Source organism: Rutidosis leptorrhynchoides, chromosome 5, assembly GCF_046630445.1.
Source record: "Rutidosis leptorrhynchoides isolate AG116_Rl617_1_P2 chromosome 5, CSIRO_AGI_Rlap_v1, whole genome shotgun sequence".
Classification (NCBI taxonomy): domain Eukaryota; kingdom Viridiplantae; phylum Streptophyta; class Magnoliopsida; order Asterales; family Asteraceae; genus Rutidosis; species Rutidosis leptorrhynchoides.
The window spans coordinates 126,762,865-126,773,801 of NC_092337.1; the positions used below are offsets into that span (position 1 = coordinate 126,762,865).

Genomic DNA, 10,937 nt, shown 5'->3' on the forward strand with positions numbered 1-10,937 from the left:
CTATAACTCACAGTGATAAAAGCGGTAAAGTCGGTAATGAAAGTACGCAAGTAGTAAGTCGGTCCGAAAGGTCGTCAACCTAAATCAAAGGTTACTAGGTCAGTAGGTTGTCTTTATAAATTTTAATAGTGCATAAAATAAGTTTAAGTGTCATCATCATCATCATTCATCATCATAAAAGCTAAGTAAGTTTGACAAGAATAGAGATCGAAACAATAGGCTGACTTCGGTCAGCTGCTGCGACCTCTACATAAATCGAAAAGATGCATAGTCAGTGTCTATGGCTCCTTATATGAGTTCCCTAACATCTGACCAATTTCCAGAACCTAACTCATCTTCTTTTGACCGTGGCGACGGTTTAAGTGTGAGTAGGTCAGAAATTTCAGCACAACGTTAATAGGGTGTAGTGACTCTCGGAGGGCCATAAATCCTAAAACGTAACTCGGATTAAGACGAGGCCTAAACGGAAAATCATCTACTCGAACCAAACTAACTGAAAATCAACTTTCCAGTAGCCCAGGTGTTTTGATCAGATACGAAAATCAGTGGACAAATGCTCCGATGGGGTTCTTGGTGCTTGATGCTCATCACGGTTCTCATCCTTGATGCTTGTAGCTTCAAGTGTACAACTCGTTGATGGTTTAGCATCACTTTTGACCAAGATTCTACCATCAATACACAATATGTTAAGACCAAGTGGTAACACAACTCATTTAAGAGTCTTAGATGGATGATGAACCAAGGTTACATCATATCCTTAGTCTTAACACAATTACAAGTCCTATTTACAACAAAGTTACAAACTTTACATCAATCAAACAAGTATGAACATGATCTAAGTCAAATGAAGTGATGGAACCCTAAGCTAGAGAGCTTGGATCCCTTTCAAACAATTTATAAGGTCATAAAGCTAGAAAGTTTGAACCTTTAGTGTTCTTGAAGATCTTGAAGCATAAAGCTTAGATCTTTAAATTTCATGAAGACCATAAACACAAGTTTTGATCTTTATAAAAAAACAACAAGATCATAAGCTAGAAAACTTAGATCCAACAACAAGATATGAAGATTCAAGCTAGAAAGCTTGCATCTTGGTTGTTCTTGAAGATCTAGAAGCATAAAGTTTGGATCTTTAAGATATATGAAGATAACAAACAAAAGTTTGAATCTTTATCATAAAATAACAAGATTAAAGCATAAAAGAAATAGATCTACAATGTTGTTAGAAAGCTTGAAAGCTTGAATCTTCAATGTTCTTGAGGATTCATGCTTGAATCAACAAGATATAATCAAGATCAAAGGAAAAAAAACTTGATCTCCATGAAAGGATGATGATGATAAACGAAATTGGAAGGAAAAGAAGAAGAGAAAGAAACTTATAAGTAATACTAGAAAGGAAGGAAAGAAGAGAGCAAATGTGTGTGAAAACCAAATGAGAGCAAGTGTTGAATGATAGGTAAATGGCTAGTATTTATAAGCAAAGTTTTGACAAGGATTGATGAGGTGGAGGCAATAGTGGCCGTAGGTTTTGAGGGGGAGGGGAGGAGACACCATTTTGCTTTTTGGTTAGTGGTTGTCTAAAGCATGTACTTATGCTAGAATCCCATGTAACAATATGGATAATCCTTATCCAAATGCTAGTATGACTCATTAATTAATTTATTTTATTTATTATGGATCACTAGTAATAATACTTGGGCTAATTAATTGGGCCACTAGCTAGTGTAGGGTGGGCTAAGGTCCAATAAGGTAGAAAGTCCAACAAGACTAACTATTGTGATCTAGTAAGTAATTAGTTAAAATTAAGCATCCAAAAACTCAGGTAATTATTATTATAAAATAATAATTAATATTTCAAAGTCATAATATTCCGATTACGACAAAAGTCAAACGTGCGCGCAGTTCGCGGTTTAATCGAAACGTCAAGTAACGCTAACGGTTATAAAGGCTTCCGTTGAACAAGTTAAGTATCCTACGTACTCTAAGGCACGTTTTAACATATAAATGGAAGTAAACCACGTATATCAAGTTTCCAGAGTATAAAGTAACACAGTACGCACAAAAACGCAGTTTCGCTAAAATACAAAGCATAAAATCAAGTCGAAAAAGTCGGGTCGTTACAGTATGGATCTATTCTAGTATCCATAGGATCAACTAGCCTCAACAACCATGTAGGGATCGGTGCTGTAAACCTACCATCAGCAATGTTAGGTGTATTCATTTTCACCTCTGAGAATCTCACCATTCTCAATCCATGAGCAGATGGAACTGGTATATTTGCATTCCTGCAATAGGTTAGTGCATCATTTATAAAAATACAGTAAAACCTTTCACATGAAATGTACTTGTTATGAGTCTTTTCCACTTGCGCCTGTACCAAGTCTCATATCAGATCTGCATAGTTTGGATTCTCAACTCTTCTGAAAGAGTAGAACAGTCTTAGCATGGGAATTGTCATGTTGTCCGTACCGTTTGGTGTTAGCAGTAAGCACCTATTGATGATCGAGAAGATCACGTACCACCTATAATGCAAGTACCTCTTTTGAAATTTTCCCAAAGTAATATTTGTATCACCACTGTATCCCAAGTCAAGAATAGAGTTTAGCATGGTAGCATTTGATGGGAGTGCCAGAGAATTGTTAACAACAGGAAGATGGAAAATCCTCCTGAAGTCAGTCTTTGTGATAGATCTCCTTCCCTCAATTCATCTTATAAGAAAAGAGAAATGAGCATGTTCCCCTTGAGCAGTTGGTAGTGTTTCTTCCACAAATCTAATAGATCTGTGAAGAATCTCAAGATCCTTTTTAGGTACACTCACTGTGTAGCTTAAAGTACCTCATATTTGATGATGTTGTAGTATGGCCAACCAGTAGTTGTCTGGGATGTTTGTTTCAGAGTTGATGATATAATTGTTCACCATTAGCTGCTTGATAAGAATAAAAGACCACAATATGTTATGAATAATCATATGTCTTTGTTCTTATGTCCTTGAAATCTTTTTATCCTTTTTCAATTTTACAAGTTTTTATGGATATTATAAGTAATATAAAAAAAATATTTTATTCCAAACTATTCACAAGTGTTAATAAATCATGAAATCCATTTGATATTTTGACTCATTGACCAATTGATTAATTATCTCAACTTTCATATCAATAAACACAATTTTTATGAGTTTAAGATTCAATCAAGTCAAATGAGCTCATGCAAGATTCGGATACATCATGGTTAATCAAACAAATTTTCCAAAAATCATACAACACTGAGCATTTTTTCACTCAAAGTTGAAATTCGGATACAAGAGAATCTATCTTTTATAAGTCATATTTAGATACCAAAATTACTTATCACTTCAAATTCATGAAATAGATTTGTATGCAAGAGATTCTGATACATATGATATGATTAAAGTGTTGTAATCTTTCCAATTCACCAGATTCGGATATATGAGAATCTCAGATATTTCAAGTTAAAACATGGCAGATTCGGATGCAATATAATAATCAAATGTATGCACTTAATTATGTAATCCCTAGTCATTTAGTCATTCAGATTCACATTAAACCAATTAAAGAACAAATTGGCATGTTTTTCAAGAACAAATTCGGATACTTTAGATCTAACATATTCCTATATCTCAGAATTATTGAAAATCCAATTAAACATGTAATCAAGGTTGTGTTTAAGCAACATCTACTTAGAAATCATCATTTCATCACAGAATGTTTAAGCAAGGTCGTGTTTAAACACATAAATGTATACGAATCTGTTTAAGCACACAAAATTGTATACTTTTCTCAGATTCGGATAACTCAGAATTTAATCAATTGGGTTATCTGATCATACAAATTTTGATGTTTAATAATTTTAGTAACACTTAAACGACTCAGATCTATAAGTTTGTATGAAAAACTTGACTTAAAAGAGATTTACCAAAGATTTGAATCGAGCTTGATCACAAATTCAGTATGCTAATGTAGGATTTTGGATAATAGAGAATTTTGAAAACATAAGGATTTGACTTTTGACTCTTCTATTTATATGCCGAATCTGAGATCAAAGTTGGGCCTTACTGAATCTGGTACCGAATGGGCCTTATAATCGAATGTCGGTCCATTAAGTCCATTAAATCAATTTATTACTCAAACTTTGGAGAATTCGAATGTATTATATATCAAGTTTATCATTTTTCATCAAAAATTAAGGTTGAGAGAATCTGAAATTTGGAAACATCCGAATCTGTACTGTTTAGCTGTCAGATTCGGATATATGTTAATTTTTTAACATCTATTCAAGAAAAATCAAATCTTTTTGGATTTTAAACTTTTCAATTTTTTTAAGATTTTCTAAAAATAAGATTTGTACTTATTGATTTTAAATAATGTATACCAATTGTTATACGGGTTGCATACTGAGTTGTATACAAGTTAAAGTGAATGTTATCAATTAAAACCTAATTTTTTGGGGTAAAGGGGATCACCCGGTGAATAATATTATAAGGAATACAAAAGATTACATAACAAGCAAAGAGGCACAAAAAACACCTCACGCCAACAACCAAAGAGAGGGCAACACAACCAACTCAAAATGACCAAAAACCAAAACAAAACCAGCATTAATTAATTTTCCAACTAGCCTTCAACGTTTGCGCTTGAATTGAATTCTTCCATCTCAATGACATGAACTTGAGTCGAACCGTAGAGAAAATAACTTCCATGAGCTTGTCCACCGATCGAGTTTGGTTTTTGAATATCCGAGCATTTCTTTCTTGCCACAAAAAATACACCGAAGCACCAAGAAGTAGTTTCGCCTCAATGACACGAGCACTCTTGCAATGAGTAATATGGGCCAATTCACTTGCAACATCAGAACACACATGTTGTTGAATTTGAAGTTGCATCTTGTTTCTTACGCGATCCCACACCTGCTTGGAATAGGAACATAAGAAAAATAAATGATAATGTTCTTTAGCTCACTTATACATATAGCACAATGTTGGACATTAGCACTCAAACTTCCATCTAACTTCGAACAAATCTCCCAATGAAACGGTCTATCGTGTGTCACGACCCTACTTTTTCCGTTATCTTTTACCGTTTATTATTTAACGCCCGTTAATTGTTATTCATGCCACGTCATTTCTATGACTTATATTATTATTTTAGTAATAATATATTATTTATTATGTGTTATATGAATATTTGTATTCGTATTTAAAGCTGTACGTTTCTACGTGTCGTGGATTTCTATCTGGCGAATCATTTCGGTTTTCAAACCAACGGTTAGACTTTTGAGATTTTTAAATCCAAATTATTTTTATTATGATATTATTATATCATATGAATATATATAATATTTATATATTTTATTGTTCGCGCGTGCGTGTTTCTTCCGAATATTTAATCGCGTAGCGGTGTTTTCGCAATCCCACACCTTCTTGGAATAGGAACATAAGAAAAATAAATGATAATGTTCTCTAGCTCACTTCTACATAAATTACAATGTTGGACATTAGCACTCAAACTTCCATCTAACTTCGAACAAATCTCCCAATGAAACGGTCTATCGTGTCTCACGACCCTACTTTTTCCGTTATCTTTTACCGTTTATTATTTAACGCCCGTTAATTGTTATTCGTGCCACGTCATTTCTATGACTTATATTATTATTTTAGTAATAATATATTATTTATTATGTGTTATATGAATATTTGTATTCGTATTTAAAGCTGTACGTTTCTACGTGTCGTGGATTTCTATCTGGCGAATCATTTCGGTTTTCAAACCAACGGTTAGACTTTTGAGATTTTTAAATCCAATTTATTTTCATTATGATATTTTTATATCATATGAATATATATAATATTTATATATTTTATTGTTCGCGCGTGCGTGTTTCTTCCGAATATTTAATCTCGTAGAGGTTTTTTCGCTCTTCGGGTTTCGTTCGGGTGTTCGGGCCACAAGCTATTGAAAAATATTTAAATTTGGGCTTTAAGGGAGCCCACTCCCTCATTATTTTTGCCGAAACCCTCACCTTAGCCCACTCTTTTTGTTTTGTTTTTGCTTTTACACTACTTACATTCCATTTAACCTCATTTCTAAAAACCTAAACCTAGAAACTCCACTCTTTTCCTTCTCCCCTCACCTTGGCCGACTTCTTCATCATATTCATCATCATTTTCAGCCACCAACATCAAGCATACAATTCTTCATCATTTCTCAAGGCTTGTTACATAATCTGGTTGCTATTTTCGCGTTCTTTCATCCTCTTCTTTTCGATTCTTGATTAGGGTATAAACCCTAACCATAAATTTTTCATTTATACTTATATTTACTGATTATGATCTTATTTTGATGCTATAGTAATTGTATGTTGTTGTATTGTTGAATTGATGCGTAGAAATGCTCGTTTATGTATGTTTTCGGTATGATTAAAAGTGGACAGCAGCTATTTTGTTAAAATCAGTAAACTTAACCTGTTTTTTGATTAAATAAAGTGTATAGATGAGTTCTTCTCATCAAGACAATTAGGGTTTTGATGAAATTAAAAGGTAAAAATGACTTTGATCATTTGAGGTCTGACTTTGTGACCATATTTGGAGTCTCTAGGGTGCACCATTGGGTTAGGATTGATGATTGGATGAACATTCATGTTCGGGTCATCGAAATCCGAGTTACGGATCACCCGAAAAGGCTAAAACAAGATTTAAAACGGATTAATGAATATGTTTGGCTAATGGCTGTGGGTCACGACTTATAAACTGACCTTAGGGTTTTCTTGAGCTCACTAAGGTGTCGGGTTGGTTGGTTAGACGAGGATATATAAAAAATTTGTCAAAACCGACACCCGAGGCTCATGTTATGACCCAACAAATGTTTAATTAAACTTATGGTTATAAAATTGAACCTTAGGTTAAAAATAATGTTTGGCATTATAATTAAATTACTTATGATATAAAAGTAATTAATTTTAATTAAGACTTATGATATATATTTATTATATCATTTAATAATTGCTTATGATTTAATTATTCATTTAATTAAACTTATGATTAATAATTTATTATTAATTAATAATACTTATGATATGATTAAATATTTATTATTAATTAATAATACTTATGTTATGATTAATATTTAATTAATTAATTAAATATTTATGATGTATTATTTATATCATTTAAACTTATGTTAACTTTATAATTCAAATTAATTTAATTAAACTCATGATATGACATGATTATACATATATGAATTTAAATAATATTATAACTTATATTATTAATATTAATATAATATACACTTTATCAATGTTGACTAATTTTGACCAAGGTTGACTGTTGAGTTGACTTTCGATTGAATTAGACTTTCAGTTGACTTTTGTTGACTTTCTAATTAAGGAAACTTTCTTAACTTAAAAAATTTCCAAAAATAGAAACTTTCCAAAAATAGAAACTTTCCGAAAATAAAAAATTTCTAAAAATAGAAAGTATGTGTTATACGCTGTCCTGATCTTACCAAAACATACCGAGTGTTGTTCTATGCTTATTTGTAATAAGTACTATAGCTATCATACTAAGACTTGACCTAAGTTAGTTATTTATATCGACCTGCTTTATTTATAGGTCAGCGTTGTGATCATTCTTGATCACTTTATCATTTGCTGTTCGCATTTATGTGTTGTTGCTTCGTTTACGTTAAGGTGAGTTATAGTCCCATTTTTCTATTTTAAATCTTTTGGGATGAGAATACATGCAATTTATTTTACATATTGGACACAAGTGGAATTTAGTTTAAATTATTCATTGTGAGTCGAACGAAAATATTCCCTAATCTGGTAATTTTAATCACTGGTTCCTACTGGTGAACGCGAATCCTATGGATAGATCTATCGGGCCTGACAGCCCCATTTCGTGCTAGTCGCGCTAGCAGTTACAGATAGAATGTATTAGTACTTCGTATTTTGGAAGATACACCTGTCCAGTGTGTATTTTTATATTGGTTTTGTTAAGGGTATGGAGTTGTTAAGTTATTACCAGGTGGCTCACGGGTTAATGGAATAATATTTTTATATATTTTCAAGCATATAATTTTGTGGTCCAAAATGGGTCTTTATGTTTTTAAACATAAATTTTTATAGTTTAAATTAAATATTGTTTACAATATTAAACCTATAATTCACTCAACATTTTTGTTGACAGTTTACTCTCATGTTTTATTCTCAGGCTCATGATTGATTGCTTCCGCTGTGCTTAGAGAGTCTGCATATTTTTGATGGCAGCTTTTGTTAAACATTAACTTGCATTCTATTTTGATATATTAAATTGTGGGTGTTTGTTGACTTTGTTTTGGTCAACTTTTGGTTAAGAATTTATGTATGGTTTTTCTAAACTTAAATATTTTAGTAGGTTTCCTGTATAGGAAATCCTTTAAAAAAAAAAAAGAATGCAAGGTTATTTATCAAATTCATATAGAGTTATGATCAAGCTGTGAGACCAAGATATGATGGTCATCAAGTGCACTTTGACGGGTCGTTAAATCGTGCGTCTTCAAGCGATTACCCATAGCCAGCCAAAGCACAAACGAATGTCTTGGGATGCAATGAGCAAACCATACAATATAGAACCAATCCACATCAGTTGCACAATGTCGAATAGAATTCCATGCTATATTAACCGAAAATGGGCACAGATTTCCACTTAAGTCACGCCAACAGAGCCTATCATGAGTATTCCTTATGATCACTTGATTTGTATTATTAATTACATGATACAAATTATGCCTTTCAATAGGCCAGGTCCACGCATTATTATGCCAAATATCACATAGTTTATCATTTGGATGAAAACCAGCAGCATGAATGGATCTTCTCGAAATCACCTCAGAAAGAGGGCCGTTCTCGCACCAGTTATCAAACCAAACTGAAATATTTTCGCCATTACCCACTTCAAAAAAGAAGAATTTACGAACCAAATGATGAATACTAAGTAGCTTCCGCCAACTCCAACTAGCATCATAAGGAACAGGTAAATCCCAGAAATTACGATCACCAATACGATAAGCATGAATCCATTGGATCCACAATGACTTCTTATTGGATAAGAGGCGCCAAATGTGATTAGACATAAGAGCAACATTCCATTCACGCAATCGTCTAATACCCAACCTGTAGTGACCCGAACTTTTCCATGATTATATATTATATGAGATTCATATTTACATGATTAAATGTTTCCAACATGTTAAGCAATCAAACTTGTTAAGACTTGATTAATTGAAACTATGTAATCGTTTAACCACCCAGTTTATCTGATGATTTACGAACGTTATAACTTATATGTGACATGATAATATATATATGAACATATATATATATGTTTAACATGATGATATGATAATTAAGTATCTAATTATGTATTTTAACAATGAACAATATACATAAAACAAGACTATTAACTCAAGGATTTCAAAACGATATTTATATGTAACGATTATCGTTGTAACGGCGTCTTTATATATATATATATATATATATATATATATATATATATATATATATATATATATATATATATATATATATATATATATATATATATATATATATATATATATATATATATATATATATATATATATATCGTATTAAGATATATTAATACACTATGTTATCATGATAATATAACAATTTAACACCTCATTAGATATAATAACAATGGATTAATTGCATTAAACGAGATCGTTAACTTAAAGGTTTCAAAACAACGCATGCATGTAACGACTAACGATGATTTAACAACTCGATTAAAATGTATATATATGTAGTGTATTAAGATGTATTAATACACTTTTGAAAGACTTCAAGACATATATCAAAATACTTCTACTTAACAAAAATGGTTACAATTACATTCCCATTCGTTCTCATCAAGAATTCTACTCGTATTCGTTTGGTATTGCACTCGTACAATACCTAGCTTTTAGATGTACATACTATTAGTATATACACTTTAATGATCAGCTCTTAGCAGCCTTAATGAGTCATCAAGACATGTGGGAATCATAATTTGGCAACTAGCATGAAATATCTAACAAAACAACAAACTAATGGAGCCTATATTGACTCCCTCAATTCACGTCCACATGCACACACACAAACACATTTCCATTTCAACTTTCATGCATCAAATTGATCTCTCTCTTGTTCTTTCATTATATCCTAAGTGTTCTTCATCATCTTCATCAAGTTCTACATCATCTAGCTCATAAACTCAACCTTTGATCACCATACAAAATAACTACTTAAGAACACATCAAAAACACTTTCAAGTTTACTAGATTACTTCCAAGCTTTCAAATCCATTCCAAGAAATCATCGAAGATCAAGAAACGTTTGTTATTTACAGTAGGTTATCTTTATAATTCAAGGTAATATTCATATTCAAACTTTGATTCGATTTCTATAACTATAACTATCTTAATTCAAGTAGTAATCTTACTTGAACTTGTTTTCGTGTCATGATTCTACTTCAAGAACTTCCAGGCCATCCAAGATCCTTTGAAGCTTAAGATCATTTCTTGTTATTTCCAGTAGGTTTACCTACTATATTTGAGGTAGTGATGATGTTAATAACAGCATTCGATTCATACCTATATAACTATATTATTCGAAGAATATAAATTGTAATCACTAGAACATAGTTTAGTTAATTCTAAACTTATTCGCAAACAAAGTTAATACTTCTAACTTGACTTTTAAAAACAATTTAACATATTTTTTATATCTATATGATATGCTAACTTAATGATTTAATACTTGGAAACACGAAGAACACCGTAAAACCGGACATACGCCGTCGTAGTGAAACCGGGGACTGTTTTGGGTTGGATAATTAAAAACTATGATAATCTTTGATTTAAAAGTTGTTTTTCTGGGAA

General features: G+C 31.8%; 1 protein-coding gene across 1 annotated transcript; it reads right to left on the reverse strand.

Moving 5' to 3' along the window:
• Positions 1-4,612: 4,612 nt before the first annotated feature.
• LOC139849009 (uncharacterized) lies at positions 4,613-9,125 on the reverse strand. The gene is made up of 2 exons (XM_071838686.1): positions 8,496-9,125; positions 4,613-4,921 (listed from the first exon to the last, which is right to left on the reverse strand). The coding sequence occupies exons 1-2, from the start codon at positions 9,123-9,125 to the stop codon at positions 4,613-4,615; spliced, it is 939 nt and encodes a 312-aa protein (XP_071694787.1).
• Between the last annotated feature and the right edge of the window lie 1,812 nt (positions 9,126-10,937).